Source organism: Terrapene carolina, unplaced genomic scaffold (assembly GCF_002925995.2).
Source record: "Terrapene carolina triunguis isolate 2854851 unplaced genomic scaffold, T_m_triunguis-2.0 Scaffold68, whole genome shotgun sequence".
NCBI lineage: Eukaryota > Metazoa > Chordata > Testudines > Emydidae > Terrapene > Terrapene triunguis.
Window position 1 is genome coordinate 34,156,569 of NW_020664419.1, and position 16,943 is coordinate 34,173,511.

Consider the following 16,943-nt stretch of genomic DNA (forward strand, 5'->3'; position numbering starts at 1 on the left):
TATTGTGAAACTTTGGCTTGGGAACTTATTATTTTCCCATTAACTATATTCAGAGTTTGAAATTATTATTGTTTATGGAGCACTATAGATGTACATGGAACTGAACAGAAAATGAGTTGTGCCAGAGAAGTAACACCGTTACTATCAAGTGCTTCAAAAACTCAAGTGTGTGCTTAACTTTATGCACATTAGTAGGCTGCTGAATTCAATGAGACCACTAAGTGTAAATCTTTGCAGGGGAAGAGCCTTAGACTGTAATAGGATGAATGGGTCCAATACAATATATTGTGAGATTTAGTATATTGCAGAACAAAACCCAAAGAGGTATATAGTCTTTGTATCTAAATGTTTCGTGCAGTGCAATTGTAAATAAAAATTACTGATCTGACTGAGCATCAAGCTAGGCTTTGTTACCTCAGTGTTGCTTCTGCTTTGCTGGTATCATCAATCTCTCAGCTTTTAGTACAGTGCAACCAGGTGTTCAAATTCACAGTGGGCCAAGAATTAGTCCCTTACATAATGTGGAAAGTAAAACCTATGCAATGTAACTCATATTCCAAAGTAAATACTGTTGACAAGCACAAAACTGCTGAACTAAATAATATTTTTCACTGATTTTTCAGGAGTACCTCAGCTGCAGGGCAAAATGCAAGGACATGAGTCGTTGACTTCCTTCCAGCATCAGAGCCATAGATATTAATCTATATTTCAACTTCAATCTACAATAGCTGAAAACACCTCACCACAAAACAAATTAACCCATGGTACTGATGGACAGTTTTTGTAAAACATATTTTAAGAACTTTTGTTGAGATCTATTTTCTACTTGTGGCACAATTCTATATTGTTACTTATTGGGCACTGATGGTAGCTTTCAGAAGGTGCTGCTTCAAATGGTCCACCTCCTCTTTTAGCAAGAAGGAACTTCGGGTCTTGGATAGTAACAACATCTGCGGGAAAAATGGTATACGAAGGAAAGCGGCTCGTCTCCTGCCATTGTTTCTTCCTATTAACAGCCAAATTCTACTGGATACTCAGTATGATGCAAAGAACTCATGGCCAGGAATATGCCCACTCTATTCGACTGGATGGGGACATCATCTTGGGAGGACTGTTCCCTGTCCATGCAAAAGGGGATAGAGGGGTGCCTTGTGGGGAGCTGAAGAAGGAGAAGGGGATCCACAGACTAGAGGCAATGCTATATGCAATAGATCAGATCAATAAGGACCCCGATCTTCTTGCCAATATCACTTTAGGTGTCCGGATCCTAGATACTTGTTCCAGGGACACTTATGCATTGGAGCAGTCCTTAACGTTTGTGCAAGCTTTGATAGAGAAAGATGGTTCAGATGTGAAATGTGCTAATGGAGACCCACCTATTTTCACTAAGCCAGACAAGATATCAGGTGTAATAGGTGCTGCTGCAAGTTCTGTATCCATCATGGTTGCTAATATTTTAAGACTTTTTAAGGTAGGTAAAGTTTTCTACTCTTCATTTAAATACCAACCATCATGATAATAAGTAATATGACTGTGGCATTTCCATTTTCATAAATAAAGGGCCAAAATCAGAAGTTCTTGCCTAGTTATTTCTCAAACAAAGCATTGAGCAAGGATAGACGGCACTATTCTTTGAGATACGGGGTGCCTCTTGCGAAGTGCTAAGCACCCTCAACTCTCGCTGGCTACACTAGGCGTTGCGAGTTCTCAGCATCTTGCAGGAATCATTCAGTACATCATCCCTGGGCAAACACTATGGGATTTCACTCAAACTGTGTAGTTGTTAATATTATGACTGCCCTACTGTTTAGTCCAGTGGACAGATTACATGTATAGCGCCACTGACTGCAATAGAGCAAAAGGGGCTTCTCATGTATGTAAGATGCTCAGGATTTGGCGCAGGGTTATCAATGTTTGCTTCATAACTTAGTATTTTCAAGGGTCTAGAACTCAGTAGTTAAATTTCATCTCGGGGAAACTGTTTTCTTAAAAGGGAAAATTCTGCCAGGAGTTACACCCCTATATAGAGTCTCATCTAATCTGCTAGGAGTTAGGACCATTATTAAATATATGATCTTTTTAAAAGAAAACAGAGTTGTCCTTTTAAGAATTTTTCTGTCTTGGGGTGAGTATCTGGCAAGTAACTAGACCATAAATCAGGCTAATCATGCTGGATATTTTGAAAACAAAAATTCTAAGGGTATGAAGTTTTATAAATTGGCTATCACACCTGTATTATTTCACCATCAGATCTGAGAGTTGAAAGGCGTAACAGGGAATCCCAGGGATACTTTCACAGGCCAGTGTTTTATATTGGATGTGTACCTGCTCCACATTGGGACAAATGGATCCTCATCTAGGAAATGTTTTGACCAAAAAAGGGGACAATTGTACTATGTTGCCCCACTAGCTGAGAACTCACTGTTCAAAGCCTGGGATAAATGTTAGGCCAGTTCACTTGAAATATTTACTCATCGTCCTCAGCTGTGGTGCAGTTACTGTAAATGTTGCATACCTGTATCTGCAGACATGTATTTGTTAAAGTAAGGGTTTTAATTGAAACACAAGCAGCTGCAGTCAAGAATGTAAGATAGACTTGGCATATACTCTTGAGTACTTTAGTTCCACAGTTTTTTGGGGAGCAGTTTGAGACAGATATATTCACATCCTCATATGTCATGCTATTTAAAGTGATATCATACAGTTTATTAAAATCTACTGTGCTAAAAATTCCAAATGGAAGAAGTATCTCTTGACATAAACATACTTATATATAAAAATGAGGTATGCAATATGGCCTGATTCAGAAAAACACTTAAAGTGATTAAGGACTGAAGTTTTATTGTCATTTTATTGACATTTAACATAAAGCTTAAAGTTAATAGTGAATAGATGTCAGATTTCTTACATATTTAAGCATGTGCTGACGTGCCTTGCTGAATTAGGGACTGTGCCTTTTTAGCTTCAATGAGATATGTCACATGCTAGTGATAATATGACCCCCTTCTCACATGAGGCCTATTCCAAAGTCCACTGATGTTTTCAACTTGTGAAATTTCACAGCTGTTGGATGGACATAATGAGTCCAATTTTTGTTTAACTAGTTAAAGACTATACTTTCCAGATTCCTCCTTGGTTTAACTCCCCTGATTTAAATGGAATTACACCATGGATGAATTTGACTCAGAAAGTCTGAAAATATAACAGGCTATACATTATGCATGCAAAATGAGCCTGCTTCCATGGTTTTTAAAGGGTTTGGGTCAGGCCCAATATGCAAAGAGGGTACATATCTTCACCTAATGGGATACAATAACCTTTCTAGAAATATTTTCAATTTGGTCTTAGTGAAAAAAAGAGGTTAAATATAAAAATAACATGAAAGTTATACTCGGACCAGATTCACTCTTGCTTTGCACCTTGTGGTATTATTTATGTATGTGCACGGTGGTTGTAAAATGCTACCATTCTGATGTGATACCATTTTGCACTCACTCCGCACATGTATAAATGACTACGCAAAGCTGCAAGACTATAGACCATCAGGCCCATGATGTCTTACTGTGACAAGCACCCCCAAAACATTACAAGTAGTACTTTGTCAATAAACTGATTATGACTGAAAAATGAAGTCTGTTGGAATGAGGCGAGAATGGAATGTTGGCTGTGTTTTAATTCTTTATTTTTTGTCATTGCTAATCTTTTTTCTGTATTTAATTCTATGTTCTTCAATACTAGATCTGACCCACTTTGCATATTTCCAAGACAGTCAAATGAAACGTTTAAATATAAATCCATTTGTAGGAGGACCAGATAATTTCTCTAAATGGGAAAATATGCTTGTAATAAACTAGTGATTTGATTTGCATGTCTAGTCAAATGAAGTGTTACGAAGCATTGTCTCTTCTCTTGAAATCTTAATCTCTCCCATAAATTTCACAGGGTGATATTTTTTCTATTCAGACTAGTTACCAGTTTTGGCAGATCACTTCAGTCCAAGAGTTGTGTTGACATACTATTCTTTGTCTTCAGTGTGCTTTAGTACGTTCTACAGTATAAACAGTTGAAAGGTGAGCCTGCCACATCTACACTTGTCAATTTGGATGGACGGATGAATGAATTCTAATCAATAAGCTCAGTTGGAAGTGATTGGTCAGCTAACATTTAATTTTAAATTCTGCTTGATGGTAAACAGATAATGGTAAATTGAACGCTAGATGCTTCCAGTACACACAGTGGCTGTAGCTTCTGTCTGAAACTGTTACTGTTCCATTGCCTGTTAATATTCATGCTGATTCCTTCCATTAAAACGTCTTATCTCATTTCCTTAAGACTTGGTGCCCATTGAAACCCATATAAACCCACTGAGTTCAGTGGTGCAGGAACGGGCACTTGTGTACTATCGAGACTATTGAGCTCAGGTGTTTAGACCGCAGTTATATAGCCCTGCAGCCAGCTGACCTGGGCCAGTGTAGCGGTGCCGCAGGTCTTTTATCACAACATAGACATACCCAGAGTGTCACGGGCTCTGGGGCTATACAATTGCAGTGTAGACATTCGGGCTCAGGCTGGAGCGTGGGCTCTGGGCCCCTCCCCACTCTGAGTACCTTTCCCAGACCCAAAGAAGAGTTCCATGTAGCTTGAAAGCGTGTCTCTCTCACCACCAGAAGTTGGTCCAATAAAATATATTATCTCACCCACCTTGTCCCTCTAATATCCTGGGACCAACATGGCTACAACAATTTGCTTACTATAACCATTTTGAAAACTATTATCTTCCTTGTTATTTATTAATTTTGGTGCATGTTTGACTGTTGAAAAAATCATAAGAAAGGAAGGAATTTGAGTAGAACTTAGGGTGACCAGCTAGCAAGTGTGAAAAATCAGGATAGAGGGTGGGGGATAATAGGCACCTCTATAAGACAAAGCCCTGAATATCAGGACTGTCCCTATAAAATTGGGACATCTGGTCACCCTAGTAGAACTTGAATGTCTTCTTGAGGCACTCTGAAGCTGGAGTAGAATATGTTTTCAATCGTTTTAAGGGGGATTTCTTTCTGTCCTTTCTTCTGGCTTTACACTTCAGCTGAGAAGCAGCCTGTGCACTGGAGACTTGTTAAGTCTGTGTTGTAGGCAACAGGTTGATCTCAGGCCACAGTCACTATGAAAATTTGAGAGCGTGAGACTTGCACCGGTCAAATTATTTGCTAACTCTGAAAGTCAAGGTACACAAACGAGATTGTAAAATGTTCTATATTGATAACAGCCTTTTATTCTTTTGAGTTATGCCTGGTTGAATTCCTGTCTTTACTGGTAATAATCACACTGGCTGTTGAATGTATCTCTTTTTAATTGATGCTCTTTTTGAAGTGGTGAACCTATTAAATAATACATAGCTCTGAAGTAATGGTCACTTTAATGCCTTTCTTAATGCAGAGTCACCTAGATTACCACTTCCACTCTTTGTTACTATTGAAGACAGTGTAGTAGACTGATTTAAGAAACTAAGCCTTGTAAGACATGTATTAGCTGTGAATTGAGAGCAGCAAGAAGGAAAGAAACCTATGAATTGTCTCAGATACCAGTAATTTGTCTTCTGAAGCCATGACAGCTAACTCCTGATTTCCATTATGCAATAAGATTGCAAATAACGTTCCGCTGCAGACTTAATCAATATAGCGTCACATGGCACCCCTCTGGGGAAAGCTCCTATTGACTCATTTAATTGATGTAACACAGTTGCTGGTGAAAGAAGGAGACATCTCTCTTACATTTAATTATAGACCCTGCACAAATGCCCTTAATGTACAAATTACATAGGATGATTTTTAATGTTTGCACTTTGGACTGGACTCAGAAGGTTTGATTCTGCGACCCTTACATGAGTAGCCCCATTGACATGAGTGGGACAACTTGCTTGATTAAAGGCTTCAGGATCAGACCCTATTTCAGTGCCATTTTAGGAAATATTCCCAGTGATTTTATGCAAGCAGAATAGAAACATAATAATTATTAATATTTAACATTAATATAACACCATAGGGGTTCATGATACTTTACAGGAAGACTTGGGGCTAGATTCTCAGCTGGTGAAAATCCACATAGCTCCAGAGGTGAGCATAAGGCCCATAGTCCTTGCCCCAAGAAGTTTGTGCTCTAGATAAGAAATTAGTGCTCAATAAATGTCACTACATATGGGGCCAGATGCTCAGCTGATGAAATCTATGTAGCTTTATTAAAGTCAGTGATCACCACCATACAAATCTATGTTCCACACTATTTTCAAGATACATGTTATTCACCCATATTCCAACCATAACAGTTCTATTTAATAGCTTGAACCTGTAGTCTGAAGTCCAATATTACTTTAATGTGCACTCTGGAGCTACTAAATGCAAGGGTTGCATACTTTGCTAGATCTGCATGTGCAATTTATCAAGTGGAAATCTGTGATGAAATTATGGGCCATATATTAGATAGTCCAAGTATGAATATATGTATAAAGTGGTTACAAAAAGATTCTGAACAGTAGCTGGGTTTTTATGCTGCTGTTGCTCAATTTAAAAAAAAATATTGATTCAACCACATAAAACACATGGGTCGATAAGCCTAGCTGATAATCTGGTTGGCAACATAAACTGATTGATATTCATAGGATCCTTCTGTCTCAATTCCTTTGCAAGAAGCAAGCAAATTGGGGACCAAAGAGAGAGGCCCTGATCCTCGGCCAGTCTCCTGACAAATTAGCCAAGCTACAGTTCTGTTTTTTTATGTCTGTATATCTCCACCAACATCATATGGGGATGTTTTTTTTTCTTTTCTGCCAGCTGTTTGTCCAAGGAACTAGGAGTTAGATTCCAGCTGTTGCAATGAGGTTGCTTGTTGTTACACTCTATACTAATCAAGGTGCTTGGTGCAAACTTTGTCTTGCCTTTATCTTTGTAGGAAGGGAAGGGAGAGGATGTGAAAGATGATGTTTAGAAACATAGGGTACATCTACACTTCAAGCTGGGGTGTGTGATTTCCAGACCAAGGAGCCATTCTTGTGCCAGTTTGCTGAGAGCTACCAGGAATATGTGTCCTCGAGCTGCGAATCATCCCCCAGCTTAAAGTGTAGCCATACCCATAGATTCCAAGGCCAGAAAGGGTCACTGATTGAGTCTAACCTCCTATATATCACAGACCACAAAACTTCCCCAAAATAACTCCTGTTTGAACGAGAGCTTAACTTTTAGAAAAATATCCAATCTTGATTTAAAAATTGCCAGTGATGGAGAATCCATCAGGACCCTGGCAAATTGTTCCAATGGTTCACTACCCTCGCTGTTAAAAATGTGTGCCTTTATTTCTAGCCCAAGTTTATCAATATTCAACTTCCAACTGTTGCATGCTTGACTTTAATAACAATGCGAGATGTCAAAAATAACAGGCTCAGATGGAATTATTAATCGAAGATTAATAGAGCACTACACAGGACACAGAAAGAAAACATACTTCACCACCTTCTGTGAATGGTGAAAGGATGGCATTCTGTTCCTTCCCTCTGTAACTGGAGGAATTCTGTCAGTGTTCATTCCCAATCTCACTCTCCAAACTTCTTTCTTTTTATAGGGTGTGAGGCAAAGAAATTCCTGTTGGAGAAAAATAATTACCTTCCCATAATAGATACTGTTTTCAATATCTCAGTTGACCTAATTATTAATGGAATTTCTTTTGTGATATCTTAACTTATGTGATTGATAGGCTAAAGGACTTCCAATTCCATTAGTATTCAAAACACCTGTTGTGTTAAGACATCCTAGCATCTTCCAATGGGTCATCACTTCATAAATCACAGAAAACATTTGTGGTAATAAATATCCCCTATCAATTACAAAGCATAATTGGGTTACAAGCACCCTCTTATTAATTACCCAGTCTATTTTACTGTAGTATACTTTTGTAGGTCCCTTCATTAGTTTTGAGGGGCTCTTTCCCTGGATGTCTGGACTCTCACAGACTTAGAGGTGCAGGGGATATTTAGGTGCAGCCCAGTACTTAATTACATGTTCTAAATTCAGTTTGACAGCACTTTTCAGCTTCATAAGTTCAGGGGACTAAATTCATAGATACACAACATAAAAAGGATTTTGGTTAACATATACAAGAATTCTGAGAGCTTAACATATAAAAATCATAAAACGTTAATATTTATTAACATAACCTTTGGATCTTATCCTACCTTCATTTGCTAGATTAAAGCCCATTATCAAATATTTTTTCCCCCATGTAGGTACTCACAGAATGTGATCAAGTCACCCCTTAACCATGTTTGTTATGTAAATATAGTGATAGACCCCAAAAGCACAATCTAAGGCATGTTTTCTAATTCTTTAATCATTCTCTTAGCTCTTCTCTGAACCCCCTCCAATATATCAACATCTTTTTTAGCCCAGGATTAATTATCTATTTATTCTTTTTCAGTTCCTGAAATTGGCTGGGGATTTCAAAGTACAAATAAGACATGGGATGAGATTCTAAACTGCACCTTTAATAATAAAGATATCCATCTCCTAGAACTGGAAGGGACTTTGAAAGGTCATTGAGTCCAGCCCCCTGCCTTCACTAGCAGGACCAAGTACTGATTTTGCCCCAGATCCCTAAGTGGCCGCCTCAAGGATTGACCTCATAACCCTGGGTTTAGCAGGCCAGTGCTCAAACCACTGAGCTATCCCTCCTCCTAACTCACAGCCCAGGGGGAGGTGGGCTTAAAATGGATTTAAGTCACCTATGCACCCTCCGGATTGTAGGCTACTCTGGCTCTTTTACTTGATATAAAATGTCTGGAGTGGTGGCAAAGATCTCACCCATGGCTCTTGCCCCAAAGAGCTTCAGAGTGGGATAACGAACATTAGAGAGGATTTTTTTTGTTGGTGAGGAGAAGGGTGGATTACAACAATATGATGTCATGGCTCCTGAGTGAAGACTAGGGCACAGCGTGCATTTATTTTTTATTCTAAGGTTTAGGGTTTCTGGTGGTAAGGGTAGGTCTTATTACTGTCTACAGGTATAAGGCAGGCACTTCTGCCTTATAGCATAGCATCCCCTGTTCTTCCAACAGAGAAAGTGTGGGTTCTGCATCTCTGTTGAGGATTGCTAATGTGGGGTATCTAGGTGTCAACTCAATTTTTATATTGAAAACAAATTTGCACAGAGTTTGAAAACTTTACCAGACAGAGGTAGGGAGATGCAAAAGGCAAGGTTAGGGAATCTACCAATGAGGGAATCTCTCCTACCATCCACAGCTGCTGAGTAGGGAAAGGTATTGGACTTTCTCTGTGGCTGCTATCCAGCATCCTGCATGGTGGCTCCAGCTCCCATAGCAACCTCTGGCTGGGCAGTATTGGAAACACTTGAAGCTCCATTTCATTCTTGCAGCTGTAAAACAGAAAGAGCTTTCTGTTCCTTCTCCCACCTCCAGTCTCTTCTGGCTGTCATGAAGACAGGATCTTCAATAGCCTATCCCTCTCCCAGAGCCTCCTCGCTGCTGAGAGGTGCTCTATCACTCCATCTCTGGGCAAGCTGTAGGGAACTTATATAACATTGTGAATCTTGAAGAATGTGTCAGCCTGGCTGTTTGCATGTGTTACTTGCACACAAAGGGTCAAATCCTGTGCCTGGTTTCCATGGTAATAAGGAGTTTGATAGCTCCATATGGCTGTGTAAACTGATGCTGGGGATGTTCTGTCTGTGAACACAATGGGAAAAGGAGACAACCTGCACTGGCAGACAAGGACGTGCTCAAGGCAATACAGTAAATGAGCTGCGCAGCTACCTACTCCTATGGATCCCAGTGCAGACGTTCCCCAGCTGAGGCTGCCACGAGAGCTGCTGGCTAGAATAACTCTTTTTGCAGCTCCCATGCGTGGTGGCTGGGGAAACTGGGGAGATGGGATGAGATCAGGGTCCCTCCATTGTTTTGGTGGGTCAAAGGTCACTAGTTCCCCTGGTTAATGGGAGGAGATATCTTTGGGCGCATTGTTTCTTCCAGGCCAAAATCTCCATTTCTCAGCTGTCTGCCTCTGCCATGGAGGCTTCTATGCAGTCTATAAAGACCATTTAGTGTCTGTCTCTCTCCTGGGCTGATTGCCAGTTAGATGGGGGGAACTTGGCTTTTGTTGGAACATCTGGAAGAAACAGCTCATGCTCAGTCCCTCCCCTGACTTTGCCTCTCTAAGAGCTTGGCTGCCATATATGGCAATCAGACTGGACTGAGTCATGGCCTCATGTCACATGAGGACAGCTCTTATTCCTCAAGCTAAACTCACTTTCTTGGGACTGGGCGCAGAGGAAACAGTAGGTTTAATCTTTCAGCTCAGCTCACCTCCTTGTGTTTCCACGCATTTAAGACTAATATTCCTTAAAATGTCTGAATCTATATTGAATGGTTAAAGTCTGATGGAAAATAGAGATATTTGCCTACACTGGTTTCCTCTCATCTAAAAATCTCAAGCTATCTCTAATTTTCCCAGCGCCACTCCATCTGTCACTTTCACACATTTCCTAGTCAATGTCACCGTGGAGCAGCCCAGGGACAATGGTTTGCGTGTGAATCAAGATGGGTGGACAGTATGCTTGGAGAACTGGGATGTTAGGCTTTCTATTTTTTTGCCAAAATATACCTTTAAAATATTTTTGTTTAAACAATGGAAGCCTTATTTACCCAGTATGGCCAAATTCTCCTTGTTACACTAGTGCAACCCTATTGACTTCAGTTGCCTCTTGTTGTATGAGAGGAATTTGGCCCATAATATTTACTTTATACATGTTTACCTTAAGTGGATTATATGCATACACATCTATAAAATGCAGGTGATTTTCAGGAGCTTCTGTTTTGGTTTTGCATACAATTGTCCAGAAATTCAGGGGGTATTTTTTGCAAATAAACACAAAGCTTGAAATTGCAGTTCTCCAAGCATGTTCTGGCAATTTCTTTGCCTTGTGTTGTTTCGCATGAATACCCTCAGCTGTCAGCCTTGTGCTGCTCCTACTGTGACATGGATTAAGACATGCATGATATGTGAGTGTGTATGTATTCAAATGACTCATTTGTGACTTTTTGCCACTTGCACTGGGCACATAGTCGCAGTGGGAACAATAATCAGGACAGTGTCTCAATCCCTCCCTGATTGCCCAGGCAGGTCCCCAATGAGTGATAGGAAGGAGCAGTCCCTGAACTAAATGGAACATAGGGACAGCACGCTGTATAGAGCCCTGCCCAATATGGCCCAGATATCAATAGATCTGGATGTCCTGTGTGTATGTTCTCCATGATCAGAAGTCGGTTTGAAGAAAATATATGCCCTTTGGTGGCAATTTGAATTGTGTGGGCCCTGATCCTGAATCCACAGGAGGGTTATTTGTGTCCTTGTGAAGTCTCATTGACTTCAGAGACTCCATGTAGGTGCCAGACCCATCCAAACCTGGCTACAATATTAAGGCCATGGTTTCTGAAATTTATAAAAGGTCTACTCCTCTTGTCAAGGAGAGATTGGCCACTAACTTTGATGGGAGTAAGAGCAAGCTCTAGAAATCTACCCAAGACATTGGCATACTCATCAAAATGTGGTGATTAAACCATACTAGTGTTCAGTTTACTGTATCAGACTGTATTTGTCATTAATATTTTCTGCAGCAGAATAGCTGAAATAATTAGCTACTTAAAATTAATTAGGATGAGATTATTTTTTTCCCCTCTGTAGTTAAAACCAAGCTGGAAAAAAATCTTATCGGAGATGTGAGAAAATTTTTCTTTATTTCCACCCCCCATTTAAAAAAGGGTTTAAAATCAACTTTTTAAGATTAACAGGTTTGTCTTTAGTTGTTTTCTACATATTTTCAATTTCTGAAAATATTTAATTATAAAAGGAAACCATAGCCAACACATCTTTTATTTTTAAAGTATTTTCTCTAACTTATTACAAGCCCATATCTATTAGTGGCTGAACATCTTGCCTATTATTGGTTAGAACATGACATTGAAAACAATTTGATTCCCCACCCACTTGTTTTTGACAGTTCTGCTGCCATTACATAAAACAGCTTTTATATCTCTTTATGTTTCCATGGTAATAGATACCTGGATCACCTTAGAAAACCCTAAGATTCAACTATGATTATGCTGTCAGTGACAAGTTTAAGTGTCATGGGCGAGAAAGCAAATATCAGGGCAACAGTACAGATAACTGAAGTGTACAGCAAATACTTTACAACTATCAATAATGAAATAGTTTGGAAATATTTTAGCTGCAGCCAGAGGAAATAATGGATTTCAAGATTCCATGAAAACTGTTCAAAGTGATTAGCATCAATTTTAATTTGTGCTAAGATGTTCAAGGCAAGGGAGTGCAAAATCAACCCGATACATTGTATTTTACAGTATATTAGTAATTTAAATATGCTCCTAAAGTTCTAATATTTCTTACCCATAGCTGAAGGTAGTAATGACTAGTGGCTACAGAAAAGGTCTAGCAGTCAGGAAGTTTGGGTTATATTCCCAGGTCTGCCACTGATTCACTATGTGACTGTGGGCAAATTACTCAACCTCTTTGTGCCTCACTTTCCTAATCTCTATAATAGTTAATAATATAGAAAGGTCATGTGAGGCTCAATAAATTTTTATAAAATGGTTTTGTTGTTGTTGTTGTAAATAAAGCTAAGATGTTCAGGTTTCTATATCATTCCTTGTGTATATCAACCTGTGGATCTGAACATCTTACAAAGACGTTGTAAAGAGAGGCCAATGGTCTAATTTCTTTCCGACTCCCCCTGGGCAGTTTTGTTTTGTGGTTTGTTTTGTTTTTCTTTTCTCGGATGAAGGGCTCCGCATAGGTGGAAAGCGCGCTTTTACCCTGTGACGGAGTGGACTAGGCCCAAAGGCCCCCTGCTGGAAGGCTCAGAGTCCTGCCACATCCATCCCAAGAAAGGAGCAGTGGAGAGGTCCTCCAAGCAGGCTAGAATGGCTGTAGGGGAAGCAGCCAATCATAGAGACATCAGGAAGCAGCCAATAAGGGCCTAGCAGGCTCATATAAAAGCAGCTGCAGGGCTAGAGTGAGTTCAGTCTGCTAGGAGGGACTGGGGGAGCAAGAGGTGCTCCTGGTGGGCTGCATGGGTTAAGGCAGGTAGTTGCTGGCATGGACCAGGGAAGGAAAGGGATAGCTTCTGGCTGGCTGGCTGGCTGCCAGGACTCCATTAAGATGGGCTATGGGGAAGTGGACCTGGGAAAAGCAGTTAGTTAAAGGGACATGGACCATTGCTGCTAGTTAGAGGGTCCCTAGCCTGGGACCCAGAGTAGTGGGTGGGCCTGGATCCCCTCACCCCCTACAGCCATTGGGGAAGTGGCTGTGCCTGAGAAAAGGGAGTTTAGACAGGCCCAGGGAAGTGACTGCGTGTGGACCTGTTATCCCCCTGGAAGGGGACTTAACTGAGACGTGCCCTGCTGGGGTCAGAGGACTAAAGGGCATGTGAAAAGCCTCCAGGGAGGAAGCCCTGCGGGATGGGGCTCCACCCCAGAGCAGGATGCACATAAGCTACCAGCTAGGATTCTGAGATAGGTCCTGTTGGTCAGATTGAGGATCGGAGCCCGGGGAGAGCTAAAGAGATGTTGCCAACAGAGGGGTACCATGATGGTCCCGGTTGGACTGTTAAAGGACTGAGCCCAGTGAGGGCTGCAGGACATTTTGGAGAGGGAACTCCAGGCGGGGTTTGTTTGCACATGGACTGTGGGTGCCTCGGCCAGAGGACTGAGTCACTGGAAACCTGCCTGACAAATGCAGTGGCTGACAAGGGGCATGGTGAGCTGAGAAATTGAGAAAACTGCAGGCATGCACACCGTCGACCAGGGGCCGCTTGTGAGAGGTTGGTGCCACCCCATTACATACTCTTTCAAAGCTGATTTTTTTTCCCCATGAGATCCTGTCCATAATAATAAAAATACATAGATACAGCACAATTCACTGAATTATTTCCCCTATCACTTATATTTTCTTTAACAGTGCAAATAAATGCTAGTTTCACAAAGAATTCCAAAAACAAGGCCCAAAGGTTAAGGTACAGAGTCCACTAAGGGCCAGCGTCTGAACTGGAACATGAATCCCACGGTGAAAGCTTTTTAAGAGACTTTGTCAATAGAATACACATTTTCTCAGTATAGAGGTCTCCTGCTGCTACATAAACGTGAGGTGAAGTCAAGACATTTATTTTTAAAGGAGACATTGATCCGGTGACAGTGTTTTAGTGCAATGATTTTATTTTTATTAGCCCAAATGATAGATATAGATGAAGCCTTATTTTTCTGAAGGATGTCTGCTGTAGTAGAGTGACAGTTGTGCAGTATTATTACTGACCTCCTGCGTTCTGACAGTCATTGGAGAACAAGCACTACTGTGTGCTACAGCCAACTAGTAAAATAACCGAGGGGTTTTTTTTGTTTGTTTTTTTTTCTTTTCTGAAGCACACCGTGCTTTTAGGAATAAACTGGCTTCTAACTAGCTAAATGTTTCTTCTTCTGGTAGCATTTATCAGTGAACAATAGTCAGCCATACGAGAGTCTTACTGAAAGGCACAATTTCTACTTGGTTTAATTGAACAATGAACATCAAAATGCTTCTCTGGGCTATGATCTGCTTATGGACCCTAACCAGAAAAGTTTTATGCTGTCTGTGAGAGGAGAATGGATGTTTCTTCTGCTTGCTCCCCTCCGCACGCAGAACTTCTTCACACATGGAGGGCTTGAGCAGAGCCTGAGATTCCATACCATAAAAGGCAAAGAAGGTCTTATATATACTTACTGGAAGGTTACGCATTGATATGGGGGGCGGGTGCCTGTTTCTTAATCCATCATCCATTTCCTTCCCCAGAAGATTCTTGTTGGTCCCTCTTCCGTCATCTTCTTCCTATTATTATTATTTTTGTTGTTTTATATATAAAATACATATATATTTTAAAGAAAATCTTACTTTATCGCCACCATTCCCAGCACCTTCACAAGAGAATACTCCCGTCAACGTTCTCCAATCACATTCAGGCAAATGTTCCCTGGCCCTGCTCTGATAAATGGGTGAGGCTCTACCTCAGAGGTGGGCAAACTACGGCCCGAGAGCTGCGTCCGGCTCTTCAGACCTTTTAATCCGTCCCTCAAGCTCCCACCGGGGAACAGGATCGGGGGCTTGCCCCGCTCCATGTGGTTCCTGGAGCCTGCACCCCTGACCACCCCTGTGCCCCAGCCCTGATCCCCCCTCCCGCCTTCTGAACCCCTTGGTCCCAGCCCGGAGCACCCTCCTGCACGCCAAAGCTCCTCATCCCCAGCCCTACCCCAGAGCCCGCACCCTGAGCCGGACCCTTGTTTCTCTCTTTCCCCCCCCCCCAGCCCAGAGCCCCCTCCCATCTTCTCATTTCTGGCCCCACCCCAGATCCCACACCCCCAGCCAGAGCCCTTACCCCCTCCCACAGCCCAACCCCCAATTTCATGAGCATTTGTGGCCCACCAGACAATTTCCATACCCAGATGTGGCCCTCAGGCCAAAAAATTTGCTCACCCTTGCTGTACCTGGTTTCAGCTTGTGGAGGCAGCCAGGTGCTGAATCTCAGGAGGAGGAACTGGAATTTGGGTAATGAGGGGGACGTGCTGGGGCTGGGAGCGGAGTATACTGGGAAGGCAACCTCATGGGGGTGAGGGAAAATACTAATGCTTGTTGAGGAGATTGAGCCCTCATGGGACAGAGAGGTAAAAGATTTTCACTTAGGCCTGCCATGGGGAGTTGGGTCAGAATGATACTGCTAATGGAGAGAAAGGAGAAAGGGAAAAATCTGACTTTCTCTTGTCTGTAACTTCTCTAACACTTACCACAAGAGAATTACTTTTAGTTGGGGCTTCTGAGATATAGCAAAACAGTTTGGGTGAGTGTTAGGGAAATGGCGCTTCCTATACCTCATCTTCCATTGTCTCATGCACTGTCTCCTACTTCCTAACCCAGAATGGTGGAATAGGAGCAGAATAGACTTCTCTCTACTCCACAGGAGGAGCAGCTTGCCAGGTGGATGGGGCAATTAGTCTTCTCTCCCTTGCCTGCTGCTGTGTCAGAACTTCTCTGCTGAGCTGCCAATCCAGCTTTACACTACAAGAGAGGCACCTCAGCAGAGTAGCTGGCTTGAAGCAGCAGGCAGCTAGCACAAAAAACTCAGCTCCTCCTTGGCTGGATAGAACAGTAATTTCTTAAATTCCGGTTAGTCAAAACAAATACGGAGTCTGAGTCTCTTGTCAATCAGGAGTAACCTCAAGGAAGCCAATGGAATTATACTGATGTAAAATTGGATTTGAGAGAAAAATCAGGATAACAGAGTCAAGTTGTATAAGTATGAAAAATAGCACTCAACTTCTACTGCTTTCAGTGGGACTACTGGCATAGTCAGGTTCTACTTCATGTGAATAAGTGCAGTAAGAGCAGAAGTAGGCCCTTCATTATTTCATCATGCTACAATTTAATAATCTTCCTTTTATCTTAGGCTGAGAGGGATACAAATGCCTCCCTTGGGAGCAGATGGTGATTTATTTCTGAAGGGCAGCTGTTGGTCCTGTAAGAGTAGTATGACTAGTGTATACTTCAAGGACATATCACCTCAGAAATGGCTTTTGTACTACTAGCTAGATAGAAGATGCATGGCCTATATTCTGATCTCATTTATTTCATAGGGAGCTCCATCTGTGTTTCAGAGCAAAATTGAGCTCACCTCAATCTAATTGTGTGTGTGTGTGTGGTCTTTCTCCTCTCTCTTTCTAATGTGTTTGCATTGGTCCATATGAATATTTGAAAGTTATAATCCTAAAAAGGAAGAAGAATTAGTATAAAATATATGGGGTGACTAGGAATAAACTGTACACAAGTTAAGAAAGGAGAATTTTGGGC

The 16,943-nt window shown here is 41.4% G+C and overlaps 1 protein-coding gene across 1 annotated transcript in view; it reads left to right on the forward strand.

Moving 5' to 3' along the window:
• Positions 1-961: 961 nt before the first annotated feature.
• GRM8 (glutamate metabotropic receptor 8) overlaps positions 962-16,943 on the forward strand; it is a 470,840-nt gene continuing 454,858 nt past the window's right edge. Inside the window, exon 1 of the mRNA XM_024196844.1 lies at positions 962-1,471. Within this exon, the coding sequence (XP_024052612.1) occupies positions 962-1,471 (510 nt within the window). The remainder of the gene's footprint in view (positions 1,472-16,943) is intronic.